We start from the raw sequence: 16,518 nt of genomic DNA, 5'->3' as shown, positions 1-16,518 counted from the left end.
GAACATGTTATGTACATGTGTACATAAACTCGAGTATCATAATTTACATATCTGTGTAATGTGTGCATATAACTTACAGTGTCTGGAAACTCTTAATGGCAGGACCACTGAAGTAGATGTCTATACTGTGTGTTAAACATACCCCATCCCTTTGTTGGTGCTATGCAAACGGTACCGTTACTCTCAGAAGATTAAAGAACGTGTGTGGTCAGTAATTCTGCATCACTGAGTGCAGATAACTAAGTTAAAAATATAACACTGCAGACAAAAGCCCAAAACACTTTTTAATTTAAAAATTAGAGCAGCAGTAGAATTGGTAAAAACAAATGCGATCTTTTAACTGTCAACCTTGTGTCGGCTGTCATATCCAGAGGCAGAAATAAAAGCCACATTTTAGGACCTCTGCCTCATGGGTATCCATACTACTTTAAAGATAGTAAGTTCACTTATAAATAAAATATTATTCTAGGTACAGCACTCTGCATTAAAACTATCAGAAATACAACATTAAATCTGAATTTTTAAAAATAGACTTGGTCACCCTAAAGAATAGCATTCTGAATAGTTGATTTTTATACAAGGTGACTTCATTCCTGAAAGCTTTTGCTGGTTGATCACAAAGTAAAATCAGAACGCATTATTGTACACTTTATTTAAAACATTTTAATGTCTTTGTATTTATTACTGGATCCTTTAGTGACAGCCTCTCACTCTGTAGCTCTGGCTAGTCTGGGATTAGATGTGTAGATCAAGCTGGCCTAAAGCTCATCGGGAGCCTACCCCGCCCACACCCACACCCCACCCCACCCCACCCCCACCTCTGTCACCACTGTTGGGGTTAAGGGTGTTTGCCACCATATCTGGCTTCTTTTTCCTTTTTAATGTCCTAGAGACAATTGACCCATGTTTAGCTTTTCTCTCTTTGAGCAGTATAGTCACTCTGATAGATTCTCTGATTTTTACACTTTGACAGATTACCAAAGCTTTACCTGTGTGAATTCTGTCTTAAATATATGAAGAGTAAAAATATTTTGCTAAGACACTCAAAGAAGTGTGGATGGTTTCATCCTCCAGCAAATGAAATTTACCGAAGGAAAGACCTTTCAGTATTTGAGGTAAGCATGTGTAAACACAATACCCTCTTTTGAACCCTAATATTCCTAACTGTCGCTTGTATACTTGTGTGTGGATAGCACAGTGCATATTCAGTTTTGGAGTTCGACCTGCTCTTTGAAATCACTCCGTGGCATACATAGTCCTCTAACCACATTAAGGAGCCGTTAGCCTGGTGAAGAATTCTTACTCCATCACATCAGCTCTTTTGTCTTTTTCTAATCCTTTTCTACAGCAAAACATTCACCAGTGAATTAGTGATCTCCTCGGCTCTTTGTAAATTCAACATTCTGTAGCAGGAGAGATTAGCTTTGTTCAGCAGCTCCAGCCAGTGTCTGGCAGGTCTGCCCCTTCCCGGGAATTGAGTAGTTAGCCTAGCCGTACGTATCTGCTTAGCACACAAGCACCTGTATTTTCGTCCGTCCAGCTCCTGCCAGGGTGGACAAGTCCTCGGGGCTGGATCCCAGCAGATGTAGGGACTCTTCCCAGTCTATCAGGAATCCCTTGTGCTCACTCGGGGGGTGTTGTAGGTTTCTTGAAGACATTGATGTTCTCAGAGTAGACGTAGCAGAAGGCCTGCCTCGCCTTCATTGTCAGGTGCGCTTCTGCTGCAGGCGCAGGGCCTCGTTTCACTGTGGCGGTTGTCTACTGAGGCCTCGGAGCTCTCCTCTCTCGGGCCTGTCTGTCCTCGCCTTTATCCTCCTCACTACAGCCACACACTTGCGTGCCTTGCTGTGCTGTCTGTCGTCTTTGTTACCATCGTGGTGTGTTGTCTACACTTCAGGGTCTCAGTCAGCCTTTCTTCTAAGCAGACATGATACCCTCCTTTCTGAAAGCCAGGGTCTCTCTGAAAATGCCTGTGTTCCCGTGTGTTCCCATGTACCGTTCTCCTGCACCGTTGCTTTCTTCTCTGGCCTGCAGCGTCTCCATTGTCATGAAGGGAAGGTCGTCTGTTTCTCATGCCCAGAGCCTTCTCAGACAGGTTCCCCCATCTCAGCACTGTCAGTCACTGCAGCCGTGGGCTCTTCCTTCCCACAGCTTCCTGCTCTTTCTAGTGAGCTCGAAGGGCAAGTGGAGCTGTTGGTGAGGCTTGCTTTACTTCTTATTAAAGGCCAAGCAGCACTCCTGACATTTCAAGCTGACTAATATATTGTATAGGGACTGTCGTGTACATTTTAAGATGTTTAGCAACATCCTGCCATCTACCTCCCGGTTGCTGGTGGTGCTGCCACTCCATTTCTGACAACCAACCAAAAATGCCTCTGGTCATAGCCACATATCCCTGAGCAGAAATCGGGTGGGAGGTGGGACTGGCTCCTAGTGAGCATCCCTGGTACGAAGGAAAGCCAAGTACAAGTTACCCCACTCGCTGTACCGTTAGGATGCCCCTCCGCTCCAGCAGCCCCAAGGAGGCGAGGTACAAGGGTTGGTCTCTGGAGCCCTGATTGTGTCCGCTTTACTGTTCGCTCCTTCTCCTGACGCCTTGGACACTTTCGCTCTAACCAAAAGAAAACTGAAGTGACTGCTCATTTTTTATCCCAGACAGCAAAACACATTGTTTGCCTTAAGTAATTACTGACTAAACCATCCTGAGTGAGCCTGTGTGGACGCTCTAATCTGTCAGGAAATCATCTGGGTGGGGTAATCAGTCTTGTTAGGCACGTGTTTGGAAAGCACAGGGATGAAAGTCGCCCAGAAGGGTAGTTCATTCATACACTGAGAATGAGGAGGAAACCCTCAGGCCCTATTCTGGCATCGTGATTGAAGGTATCAGTTATGGAAAGGAAACTTTGAGATCTTTTCCGTGACTCAAAAACAAGTAAACAGCTATCACAGATGGCGGGTTTCCTGAGTCTCTTCTGTACCTGTCCCTTTCCTTAGACTCTGCTGAGTTTTCTGTGGTTGGCGTTTTCATTTCTGTTTCTGATGCACAGATGCACACCTCCATTATTTTCTGTGTTCAACATTGTTTCTGAAAGGACCATACTCCCAAATACATCAAAACTTCCTTTAATTAAAGAGAGAATTGTATCCTCAGTGCCAGTTGCCTATATTCGAATATGTTGCTATGTGTGGGACTAAGGTTCTGTCCAAGGGAAATAGTTATATGAAATCTAAAAATAATTTGTGCAGTATAAGAACCAGTATGGTCCACAGGAGACCCGGGAGTGGTCAAGTTCATTGTTAAAGAGCTCGGGTTAGCAAAACCTGTCTCCCCCGAGAAGAGAGTGGGGTCCGCACGGCTCTCTGTTGCAGCAAACCACTACATTTGATCAGAGACACTGCTGTCTGTGCCTTAGCTCCTGTGGAGGCCTTGGTGTCCCAGCTTGAGTCTTTTATTTTGAAGAGAGTAGACTTTAATCATGGTACTTACTGTAGGTGTAAATTCACCTGACTCTGTAAGTATTCCCAGCAGACATTGTGTCTTCTCCAGTCATATTAAAATGATACCAACATGGTTGCCTCTGCTGTTAATCCATACTTCTTAAGAGTCAGTATAACACTGGCAGTTCGTTTATTTTATTTTTATTTGAAGTCCTTTTGAAAATAACAGAAATTTGACATGCATGATGAATTTTTTGTTTCTTCAATTATCAGATTTACTTGGCTCCAATTTAAAAGTAAGAGGGCATGCCTGATAAACTTTAACTCGTAATAAATTGCAAGTGAAAGTGACTTTGCTAGCGTTGCTGTTTATTGAATGATCTTAAGGAGATGTTAGCTGTCTTGACTTTACCTTAACAAGAGGAGAGATGGAATTCTGCAAGTAACAGCTATTCCCTGGTTATAAGCCTACAGGATCTAGAGATAAAGTTATACATTTTAAAATGATATACAGAAGAAGCAAGTTTATTTCTAATAATACATGCATGTTAAATAATGTTGTCTGTTTCTCTCTTGCTAGGTTGATGGGAATATGAGCAAAATTTATTGCCAAAACCTTTGCTTGTTAGCCAAGCTCTTCCTGGACCACAAAACATTGTATTATGATGTCGAGCCATTCCTTTTTTATGTCCTTACAAAAAACGATGAAAAAGGCTGTCATCTGGTTGGATACTTCTCTAAGGTGAGCCAAGAGCCAGCATGACCTTCATTCTCTCTCGCAAATGTTTTTAGTGGAGCTCAGTTCTTTGAACAGGGTTTTGGTTTATTTTTATGACAATAATTTGAGTAAGTGGTTCATGTTTCTGAAAACCTCAGCTTTTTGTTTAAAGCTCCTTTGAAAAGACAAAAACAAAACCCACCAAACAACAACAACCAAAACGGTGCCTAGGAAGTATGCAGAGGACCCAAGCACCACGTGCAGTGCTGACAAGTGACCATGTGACATCTGATTACCACCTCAAATGTTAAGCTTCTTTCTCCTTTAAAGTGTGGGTGCACGTGAAGCTCTCCGTGATGTAGCACTTACGACCTCAGACTCTCTGACTCCTTTCCTACCCTCGGTGGTCAGCGGTATCCAGAGAGTTAGAACATTGTTGGGGCTAGGGGCTGCTGAGATGGATAATGAGAAGGGACCAGGGCCCTCTTGGTAGGAGAGGACTAACTCCCAGAAGTCCACATGCATACATGAATCCCCACCTTGCCCCGCACCCTGCACCCCGCCCCCTCATGCCCCTACACACACACCAAGAAATAAATGTAGTTTAAAAAGCCAAAAACACCACCAGCAATTGATGGCCAAGCTGTTAGATGACTGGTTTCCCACCACTGCCTCTCATGATCCGTGCTGTAGTTTTTAAGTTCTAAAGAAGTCTTGCCTCTGGGAAAGCGATCTGTCTCTAGCAGTCACCATGGGGAAGACCTTGTATACTAAGGCTTAGTGGCTCATCTTTTCATTGCTTCAGAGCTCTCCAACTTCTGCTCAGAAACTGCTATTGATAACTCCTGCACGTGGAAAGAGAGCTATTTTTGAACGTGTTTGCCAGGTGTTGAACTTTCCTTGGGTGTGCACCTAAGAGAATGGTTACATAAACAGAGACGGTAATTATCCAGACGCCCAGCAGATGAGTCACTTTTATTGGACCTGCTTTTCTTTAGTGTTCATGAAACACTTCATAGAAGAGCTATTTTCACAGGGGATGAGAAGCTAGACTGTCTGCCCTATGCGGTGGCCTCTACTCCAAGTGCTCAGAAGGCTTAAGACCAGGGCTCACAACTTTGTGGTCAGCCGAGATTGCATGGCAAGGCTGTCCCGTTACATATCCCTCGGTGACCCACCCCACCCCTAGACACATGCGCCATCCAGAGGGCCTCCTGCCTCAGCCCTAGGAGTATAAGTGTGCAGCTATTCTGACTGACTGACTGACTGTCTGTCTTTCCATCTTCCCTTCCTTCCTTCCTAACTTCTTTTTTCCTTCCTTCCTTCCTTCCTTCCTTCCTTCCTTCCTTCCTTTCTTCCTTTTTTCTTTTCTTCTTTCCCGTCCCTCCCTCCCTCCCCCCCTCCCTTCCTTCCTCTCTTGGTTCAGTGATTAGTTTGTGTTTGTTTCTTGAGGCAGGATCTCACTGTTTAGCTCTGGCTATGCTAGACTTCACAGAGATCTGTCTCTGCCCCCTGAATGCTCAGATTAAAGGCTGCATCACCACATCCACTCCCCATCCATTCCAGACAAGGGTATCTCTGTCGCTTAACAGCCCTGGCTTTACTGGGACTCTTTTTGTAGACCAGGCTGGCCTGGAACTTACCAAGAAAAGCCTTCCTCTGCCTCCCGAGTGCACGACCATGCCTAGCCCCTTTTTTATGTGGATTTAAGCCTCCTGCTCTTGGAGGCCCATGCTAGCACAGCAGGCACTTTTCCTTATTTACTGGGCTAGCTCCCAGCCCAGGAACATCTATCTGTTAAGAAAGGAAAGCGGATTGCTCTTGGATTATATTTCAGTGAACTCTCACGGGTGAGAAGAGTCTGGACAGAGAAAGGACTGGCATCAAGGATATAAATCTCCATGCCCAGAGTACATCTCTTTTTAGATAGAGTGACCCATTTATCTTACTTTGCACGGTAAAATTAATTATTTGAGCCTTTACTATTGGCGTGCACATCCAGCGATGGTCAATTTGTCTTCTGTAGAAATCCCACTCTCGCTACTTCCTCGTGCTTCAGAGATCCACAGACAGCCACGAGTACACAAAAGTTGGGGACTCGTCCTCTTTCATTCTGCCCTTTAGACTTTTCCACAGTTTCCTGTGGTCTTTGAAGCTGGTTTGTTAAAGATCTGAGTGCTCTGGAGTGATCCTCTGATGGGGTTCATCTGTGAGCAGCCTCATTTGTGGTTTATTCTTGGCCATAGCACTCATTGCCTAGAAGCCTTTTCCAGATCTTCTCTGTATAGGTTTTGGTGGTGTCTGTACTGTGCATATACAATATTGCAATTGTGAATTCTTTAGTTCTTAGAGCTCTCCCTCTACCCAGACTCCCTCCTGGTTATAGACTGTTGGAAGGAATTCCATCTCAGTATTGTTCAGAGGCTTTGGGGTTTCTCAGTGTCTATTTCGTTGTTTGATTTTCCTGGTTTGAGATGCAGAGTAATTATTTCTCTGCTTTTTACTTGGCCTTCTGATTCACGGGGACACTCGTGTGTCCATCCACTCACATGTCCACAATTCCAGTACCACTGGGGATTTTGCTCAGAGGCAGAGAACAACTCGCCATTGTACAGTTGTAGATTATCGTTTAGCAGGGCTGCCCGCCAAATCCTAGCTTACTCTGCTGGGTGGACTGCATGGTGTCTTCTCCCTCTCTCCAGTTGTGTGAGCAGGGAGAGCCATCATTCCCTGCTTTGGGTCCTTTTCACTCTGCACACATTTCCTAGGTTCCCTATTCCCATTTATGTTCCTAACTTTGTAGAATAAAGATGCAGCTGAGGAGCATAAGCCAGAGTGGATGGCTCGGCGTAACTTGATCGTCTGATTCGCACTGTAGGATTACTCACGTTGGTCCGGACCCAAGCCTCTGCCCGAGCTCAGTGGATAGTTTTACAAGGACGGTGGCAGGTGTAGGAATGGCCCACGTGCAGAGCTCTGACTTGCTATGCTTCTTTTTCCTATAGGAAAAGCTCTGCCAGCAGAAGTATAACGTGTCCTGCATAATGATCATGCCCCAGCACCAAAGGCAAGGATTTGGACGCTTTCTCATTGATTTCAGTAAGTCACATGCTTTACCTACCTCCAGCTGACGGCTGTTACAGGAAACTGTGCCACGGAAAGCTTTAGTTGACCTGTCGTGGTGGTGTGTTTTGTGATCGGCCCATAATGGGTCTTTTGATCATAGTTACATGAGTTAGGAGATCTTCCTCACATGATAGTTTTCCTGCCACCTGCTTGCACTCTAGGGAAGTGAGACTAGATCTGGCCACAGTGCCCTTGGCTGCGAAAGCCATTCCCATGCTCGTTAGCACCCGTAGATGATTGTTGGTGAGTGAAACACAAGCGATTGTTGGTTACAGGAGTTTGTAGCTTTCTCAGATTTTCCAAATAATCTTTGTGGAGCAGAGGAGACCAGGGATAAACAGAGACTGAACCTAAAGGAAGAAGCCCTGCTAGCTTCCTTCTGCTGTTACAGAAGTCGATCGTAGCGAGCAGTTTCTCAGGAAATGCTCGCTCTGTATGGACTTGCATCTCCTGAGCCTGTCTGGGTAAAGCTGGATGCTTGCAGTAGTGCAGTGGCTGTGCTCCGTGGTAGGTTATCTTTTTTACCTGGCTTAATTTATATTGGATCAGTAAACCACCGTAATGAGGCTGCAATTGGAGAGAATAGAACCTGCGGTGAGTCGAGTGCCCTGTGGTGACGTCTCTGATGGTGAGACGGTCTGTCTCTTAGAGCCCCGTGGACTCGTAGATTGTTAGCTGGATAAAGGACATTTGAGCATATGCACAGAAAATCCAAGACCTTCCGTGGAAATGTGCTGTGAGGGTCAAGGAAGCATGTCGACTCTAAGACTCTATCATTAGATTCTGAAATGTCGATGTCTGCAGATAAAACAAATGAAATTTAGACTAGACTGATTTTGTATAATTTATTGACACAGAAATATAAAATTAATATAAAAGAAATAGTTTGAGTTGATTATTTTTATACTTTCAGATAGTATTTCCAATTATTAATTTATTTTCTTCGTCTTACTATTCTGGCCTACTTATCCAGGAGACTAATTGTACCAAGGAGGGCTGTATTGGCTCCTGTTTTTCCTTTACACACTCCTAGCTACAGTCAACTTCTTTTTCTTCTTTATTTTTCCTTGTTTAAATCAAATCGTTCTTTCGTGCTTTCATACTTGTACACGATAAACTGGTTACTCCTCTCCTGCCCTCTCTCTTCTCCCTCAGCCACACCACCTTGTCTGCTGCTTAATCTTTTCCCTGCATTCATGTCTTCTTATCTGTGTCCCTCTGGGTTTGACCAGGGCCATCTGTGTGACTTTAGTGCCTGGTGGTATACAAGTGGGTACACATCTGAAGGCCGTCATTACATGAGTTTAAAAAATGCTTATTTTTTCGCTTCTTGCTTCTGTTATATTGGGTAAGTAAGTGTGGGGTTGAGGGAACATTTGGAGAGTTGATTCCAGTCATCGAGAGGCAGTAGCATGTGGGTTAAATACTGGGAAGGCAGGCTTAGCTGTCTTGTTCCGGAGCCTTTTACAGTCGCCGCCCATACGATGCTCATCTCAGTGCACTTTCTGGGGTGCATTGCAGTCATGCAAGCCCAGGACTGTGACAGCGTCCTGTGTCTCTAGAGTGAAGGGACCCTCCAGCATACAGCCCCAGACTGCCTTTAAGCTTTGTGACTCAATAGTTTGCTTCTCTTCGTTCTTTTTCTTTGCATCACCTTTCCTGACATGGCCTCTTCTTAGATGCTGTCTTTGTAAGTTCTTGTACCGTCTCAGCCAGTACAAGCCTGCTTAGACCATCCGTGTTAATCCTTCTGTGCTGGACAACAATAGATCATGCTTCCAAGTTACCGTGACCTCCTCGGTTAACTTTTTGGATCAGCATAGTTCCCATGACGATCTGTGTTGGATGTGGTTTTGCTGATACGAAGACATCTAAAGTAATGCCTAAATTGTGAAGGAGCTGGCACCCCCAGCTCAAGCTCTAAGTACAGTGGTCACGTTTGCATAGCATAGGCTGGCCCCTGGCCGTGTACAGGAATGGACAAGCCAAGTAAAAGGCATTCCCTTTAAGTGCTGAAACTATCCTAAAGGTCAGCGCACAACATGAGAAGACAAGGCTGGCTTGGACTTCCTTTCCTTTGAGACCAGGTCTCGCTTTATACTTCCGGCTGACTTGGAATTCACTCTGTAGACCAGGCTGGTCTTCATCTCCCTGGGATCTGCCTGCTTCTGCCTCCCATGTGATAAGATCTGAGCTGTGCACCACCATTCCTAGTCACCACCCGGTAATTCCAGACAGAACTAGAGAATACAATAGAGTATTTTCTGGGACATTTGAGGCCATTGTTATGGATGCCACCCACTAGATGTGACCAGGCTTGGCAGCCAGACAGTCTTCTTGCAGAAGCCTTGGCCTTGTCTCTCCACTGGAGTGCTTAAGGCTTCTTCGTTGAAAGGGAGCCTGGGGTGTGGCTCAGTGGTAGAGCTCTTGCCTAACAAGCATCAGGCTCTGGAATCAATCAGTCCCCATTGGCACTGAAAGGGGCGGGGATGGGGATCAAAGGGAATAGGTACTGTTCCCTCAAAGTTTTACTCACAAGAAAATGGAACAGGTGTAAGCCCAATAAAAATTCACTTTAAAACCAGAATTATTCCTTGGCTGACCATTGTAAAGAAGACAAGACAGGTTGAAAAATTAATAGTGTCTCCTTGGGAGTCACTTAAAATAATGGTAGATAAATATCTTTCCAGAACCATTTGGATCCAGGCAGTCACAGAGGGAGGGAGGGAGGAGAAGGAGCACTTAACATCTCATCAATTTTGTCTCACAGTTCAGTGCTCTGGGTAAGAAAGATAAGAAGGGGTTAGAAGGTTTCTAAAATATGTTCTGTTCCGTTAAAGGAACCATTAATAGTTTGGGTTCCGTTGTGTAAGGCTGGGACCTTTTGATCAAGGTTGTGTTTTCAGAGAATCAGATCAACTGTACAGGAGAGGAAGCTATAGCTGTTCACCTGCACGTGGACTTTAGATACAGCTCAGTGGCGTGTATGTGTGCATGTGTGTTTGTGTGTGTGTGTGTGTGTTTGTGCGTGTGTGTGTTTGTGCACGTGTGTGTTTGTGTATGTGTGTGTGTGCGCGCGTGTGTGTATGTGTCCGTCTGTCTGTCTCTCCATCTGTCTGAGGAGTGCAGGTACAGACCTTGGTGCTGTTGTCCATAGGGCCTAAGTGCTGCCCCTTCGTGACGTTGTCTCTTGTTTCTGGCACAGCTAGTCTGGGGTTTGTCAGAGTGAAGTCTCCCAGGAGGCTGTTTGCACAACTATTCCAGGGTGAGTAAAAGGTACCTGTGGCCAGCCTGCTCATAGACTAACTCAGGTTCGTGACTGCCCGAGAATGAGAATGATATGCACAGGCTGGAGGTGATGTCATATGGATTCTGAGATCTCCTCTCCCTTAGTCAAGAAACTTTAAAACCCTCCTACACACAGGCAGACAGCTCCCCACCCTCACCAGACATGTCAAGACTTCAAAGAAGCCCACTTCCCACAAAACTTCTGCTACTGGTTGCCTCCCACGGACCAGGAAAGTAGCTGTTCTTCCCACAGGGTACAGCGAGGCGCTGGGGAATTAGAATGGTGCTCCTTTCTGAGCCCTGGCCTGCTCCTACTGGTAGAGCTGCCCAGCAATGCCTCATATATTTCACTGTTTCTCTCTATTTTGAAAGAAAATTCAGCCTTGAGAGAAAAGTTACAAAATGCCTATTTTCATGAACTCTTTCTTTACCTGGGTCCCCTGGTCTTTATCATGTCTGTTCTGTCCTTTTATTCTCATGATCAAGGCTGTGTTTTCAGAGAATCAGATCAACTGTACAGGAGAGGAAGCTATAGCTGTTCACCTGCACCTGGACTTTGGATACGGCTCAGTGGTGCGCGCGAGTGTGTGTGTGTGTGTGTGTGTGTGTGTGTGTGTGTGTGTGTGTGTGTGTGTGAGAGAGAGAGAGAGAGAGACTGTCTGTTTGTCTGTCTGTCTGTCTGTCTGTCTGTCTGTCTGAGGAATGCAGGTACAAGACCTTGGTGCTGTTGTCCAGTATGCTTGTTCCCTGAATTGGGATGAGGATGAACTCTGTGTGTTAGTCCATCTTTAAAGATGCTCTGCTGTGTGTCCCATAAACTGTCAAAACCAAGAAAACCCCTGTCCGCTTGGCACTCCATCAGTGAGTGTGCCTGATTCCAGTTCCGTCTTCCCAGTGTCCTGCTGTCCTTTTCTGGGTGAAATGCCTCTCAATGTGGGTTCCCATGCCACATGTGGCTCTCACCACATTCAGTCACTGGGTTCCCAACATCTGGTGGTATTGGTGGATTTGTCTTCAGTTTATTTCCTTGGACGTTGTGAAGTGTACGACATGTTCTGTACAGCACTTGCCTTTCCCTTGGGGCTTCTCTGACATTTCATCGGCATTAGATTTGGGTGGTAAGCTTTGGGGATAAGTACCAGAGAAACTAAGGTGTGTCCTCCTCGGTGCTTAAAATGTGCTTACCATGTTACGAGGTGGTACCAGCCAAGTCATTATAATTAGTGTCTGGTAAGAAGATGCCTTGAAGTTATGTAAATACCACTTCTCCCATTTTGTTCCTCCTAGTTTCATTGATGTGACTAATTTTTTTAAATCTGGTGTTTGGAGGCGGGGCCTCACGTAACCTAGTCTGTCCTTTGACTTCTGGCCCTCCTTCCCCCATCTCCTGAGTTTGGGATAACAGGTGTGTATCCCAAACTCCATTCATGATTCTGACCTAGAAATGATTTTCACAGGGGCCAGAGAGATGGATTGGCAGTTAAGGGCACTGGCTGCTATTGAAAGAACCCACATAGTGCCTCACAACTGTGTGACTCCAGTTCCATGGGGATCCAGGCCCTCTCTGGCTTCTGTGGGCAGCAGGTGCCTTCATGGTACACAGACAGACAGATGTACATGAGGCACAACATCCATCCACATAGGATGGGTGGGTGGGTGGATGGATGGATGGATGGATATGTAGATGGATGGATGTGTGGGTGGATGAATGGACAGGTGAGTGGGTAGACAGACAGATTGACAGACAGGTGGGCAGGTGGATGTATGGATGGACAGATGGATGGAATGTTAATCATATCTGAGAAGTGTGCAGAGCTCTGCTCCTCCCTTTCCTTTTTTTTTTTTTTTTTTTTTTTCGGAGCTGAGGACCGAACCCAGGGCCTTGCGCTTGCTAGGCAAGCGCTCTACCACTGAGCTAAATCCCCAACCCCTAAACACTAACATACTCTTTTTTTTTTTTTTTTTGGGTTCTTTTTTTCGGAGCTGGGGACCGAACCCAGGGCCTTGCGCTTCCTAGGTAAGCGCTCTACCACTGAGCTAAATCCCCAGCCCCTGCTCCTCCCTTTCCCACAGGTCACTGGCTGCACTCATCTCTAGGTGCTCCCTTCTCTCCTTTTGTACTAACAAGCACCTAGCTATGCACTTCCTTACTTCTTTTTTTGAATAAAAGATACTACACTATAGCCTTTTGGATTCTGTTCTTTAATTTTTTTAGTCTATATTAGGAATCACTTGATGTAAAAAGAATCTCTTGATGCACATCCTCTGGATACACACGGTTCACTCACCCATCCCTATGTGCGTATGAGCTATCTCTAGTACTGTGTGCACACGTGCACTTGCCCGTGTGTGTGTGTGTGTGTGTGTGTGTGCGCGCGCGCGCACGCGCGTATGTAAGTATCACATACCCAGCACACATGGAGGCCAGAGACCTTGAGATTTATTTCCTTTTGAGCTCCATGGGCTCCCTCAGAGGTGTCCCCCAGGAGCTAGAGTTACAGGCGCGGGTGCTGGGAACTGAACTTGGGTCCTTGGGAGGTGAAGTAAGCATTCTTAAACCCTGAGCCATACTTGGCTCACTTCTTTAGTTGCTTATCTGTCTCTAGCCTTAGTGATTGGGATGTCTGAGGTGCACTCCCCTGAGTATGTGAGTCCCGGCACTAGTGTGGAAAACTCTTGGTGGTACATGTTGACTTGTGGGCCAACAGTAGCTATCTGCAGCATATCCGTGTATTCAGACGTGTAGCTCATGACAAATTCATGTGCTGACAAGCCAGGCTGAACTTTGAACTCCAAACTTATGGAACTGACATGGCCCAGAGCATGACTCCATGAGCTCGTGTGTTAGATGTTCTGGTCACGACAGGCAGGTTAAAGACTCACGTAGTCCTGTGCTCAGCAAGGGATCTATATGAAGGAAAAGCCAGAGGTTACTGGGCATGGGCATGCAGTGCCACTCGGTCACAGCAGCTGTAGTAAGGACATCGAGGGGCGGTGTGTAGGGAAAGGAGGCTGAGGAAGGGGACTTTGGAGTTTTTCGGTGCTAACTGATGCTAGCACAGCTGTGTGTCACCTGAACTGTGCATGTGATCTCAGTCCTCACAGGAAACTATGAGGAAAGTGGCCCAGAGACCAGAAAACCGTCATAGATCCTCTGCTCCCAAAGGAAAAGGTGTAAGAAGTATACCTGGAGGACTGGGGCTTAAATGGGATTTTTAAAAAAGTGAGCTCAGGCCTGGCAGGGTGCCGTAGTGGGGAAAAGTGCTTGCTACAGAAACCTGACAGCCTGAGTTTAGTTCCTAGAGTGGAGGGAGGGGAGATCTGAGTCCAAAAAGGTATCTACTAACTTCCATGTACACATGCATGCACGCACACACACAGCAAAGGAAATTCTAAAACAAAGTGGATTTACCCAAGAATGATGGCCCATGTCTGTTATTCTAGGCTGAGGCAGGGGATTGCCTGCTTGGACTACAAAATGAAGACCCTGTCTCAAAAAGACGCAGAGCATGGAGAAGGGAGCATGGGGAAGGGAGCATGGGAAAGGGTGGTTGGAAAGCTTGGCTTTCCAGAGCTGGGGACAACATGACTGGGGTTTTTTAAACTGTAAAGACTAGAACACGGGGACTGTATCTCTTTCTCTCTCTCTCTCTCTCTCTCTCTCTCTCTCTCTCTCTGTGTGTGTGTGTGTGTGTGCGCGCGCGCGCGCGCGCATGTATATATGTGTTAGGGAATGCTGACAAGAAAGATTGAAGTCAAAGTATAAATATCTAGGTGAAATTTTTATTACAGAGTCATAAAAGACATTTAGTGAAATTCGTCACACTTTCCTGCTAAAAGACTAAAAGCTCACTAACTAGAATTATAGACTCCAGAGTCAGCAGGACAAATGGCTCAGTGGTATAATAAGTCCTTGCTGTGTGACCCTGGTGACCTGAGTTCAGTCCCAGGAACCTGAGGGTAAAGAGGAAACCAGTTCCTAAAAGTTACCTTCCGACCTCCATGAAGATGGGCTAATGAGCATTTTTAATTAAAAATAGGCTGCTTCAGGGCTGCTGAGATGGATCAGTGGCTTTGAGCACATTCTACTCTTTCAGAGGATCCTGGCTCAGCTCTCAGCATCCACATAGCCTCTTCACAACCTTCTGTAACTCCAGTTCCAGGACACCGACACCCTCTTTTGGCCCCGGGGCACTAGACAATCCACATGGTGAACAGACGTGAGTGTAAGCCAAACAGCCACACACAAAATAAAAAGGCAGGAGGCCACGGGAGACAGCTGCTTGCCGCCCTGGTGCTGCCAGGACTCAGAAGCAGTAAGATCACTTAGGGTTGGAGGCCAGCCTGCTCTCTATACCACGTTCCTGGAAAGCTAGGCTACACAGAAGACCCTGTCTCAGACATGGAAACAAAAGTGAGTAGGCTGCTGTCCTTAAAAGAGCTTCCTCATAGTTAAAGCAGAACTTCAAAATGTTTAATCAGAAATTTCAAATGATTTCAATCTGCAAGAAACTGATTTTTTTTTTTTCTTTTTCAACTAAAGCATGATGCTGGCTTGTGTCTTGTAAGGAGTAGCTTGGAGTCCATTGGCAAGCTCTGTTGCAGCAGAGCTGTGTGGAGCCTCTAGCCTATCTCAGGACAAGTGAGTGCAGCATTGCGACACACTGACTTTCTCTTAGGAACTGTCCTAGCCATGCACAGCCACGCTGAGAGACCACATTTCTCCAGTGAGGGGTTCTGGGCATCTTTGCATATCAGGGTGACTCGGGCTGTACTCATAGGCACCCCAAGAATGGGTCCAGGTAGATAGAAGTAGTTGAGGTAAGCAGGATTACATCACCTGTTGTCTTGTCCTTGCAGCCTTACCCTGGAGCCAGGTGTATTCCCCTGCACATGATAGGGATTGTCATAAAGCTCCCACTAGGGGGAGCAGTCACAAAGCTCCCACTAGGGACACTCCCCACCCGTGCGAGCATGGTCAGCTAAATATTACAGGGCATGTTTAGAAGGACGTGCCTGGTTCTGAGGGTGTTGTCTGTGGAGCAGTTGACTGCACAGGGTACTCCCCAGTTCACACACTCAGTGCAGTTGTGCTTTCTTACCCTTTCAAAGGTACTGACCATTACAAAAAGCCTGCTGTCACAGCCCACAGCCCACAGCCTGTGTGGCTCGTCTCTTCCCAGCGATGCCGGTCTGCCTGCCCTCTGAGGTCTGTTGTTGGAATGAAGGCTGTTTCTTGAGCTCACTTAAGTTGCAACAGAAGGATCATTGTTCTCAACTGCCAGTCTTGGGCATAGAGAAGAGAGGTGTGACTGTCACGTTTACACTCAGTTGGTTGAGGAGATGCTTATCTTTCCTTTACTCTTATCAGATAGTTCATATCTTGGCACACTTATTTTAGAAGGAAGATTTCATCATTAGTCCTCAGAAGCTGTCAAGCCAGCTCTATCCACTCCATTTCTCTGCCACTCTTCCCCCTGGTCAGCGCAATCAAGACAAATGATTAAAGAGAAACAAGATGTCCTTGTGAAGTGATGTTAGGGTCCTTCTAGCTCTCAGATAGGAGCCTCTCCCTCGACTCTTGGAAGATATTGGGTCAGCTACTGTCACTAGAAGACTTGTTTTGATCTGTGCAATTAAGTGTAATGGTGACATTTTAATAGCGTCTAGTCTGTAATACCATAAAGTAATGCGAGCATCTTTCCTTCTTTTCTCATTGTAATAAGTTTCTCTAAAAGCCTTTGCCACTGCTGTTTTAGTACACAGTGCTGATCTGTGATACTTTTTAATATGCTAAAGATAATATTGAAGTTGAAATTTGAGTTTGTGGGGATTTACTCGGAGGTTGACTGTTACTGAATACATTGAAATGTGTTGCATGAGGCAGTGCGGCCAGTGGTTTATGTATCTCTTTTCAAAGAAACTAAGTTTATCATAAATAAGAGCAA

General features: G+C 45.8%; 1 protein-coding gene across 13 annotated transcripts in view; it reads left to right on the top strand.

Moving 5' to 3' along the window:
- Kat6b (lysine acetyltransferase 6B) overlaps nt 1–16,518 on the top strand; it is a 172,909-nt gene that overhangs the window by 127,579 nt on the left and 28,812 nt on the right. For 12 of the 13 annotated variants that reach the window (XM_039093710.2, XM_039093712.2, XM_039093707.2 and 9 more), the window contains 3 exons: nt 974–1,115; nt 4,019–4,180; nt 7,162–7,255. The exons of the other annotated variant lie outside the window; for it this stretch is intronic. In XM_039093710.2, coding sequence (XP_038949638.1) covers nt 974–1,115; nt 4,019–4,180; nt 7,162–7,255 — 398 coding nt within the window. The remainder of the gene's footprint in view (nt 1–973; nt 1,116–4,018; nt 4,181–7,161; nt 7,256–16,518) is intronic. 13 annotated transcript variants of the gene reach the window in all.

This window comes from Rattus norvegicus, chromosome 15 (genome assembly GCF_036323735.1).
Source record: "Rattus norvegicus strain BN/NHsdMcwi chromosome 15, GRCr8, whole genome shotgun sequence".
In the NCBI taxonomy this organism is placed as follows: Eukaryota; Metazoa; Chordata; class Mammalia; order Rodentia; family Muridae; genus Rattus; species Rattus norvegicus.
Note: the sequence above shows the minus strand (reverse complement) of the source record. Positions and strands in the feature narration are given on the sequence as shown.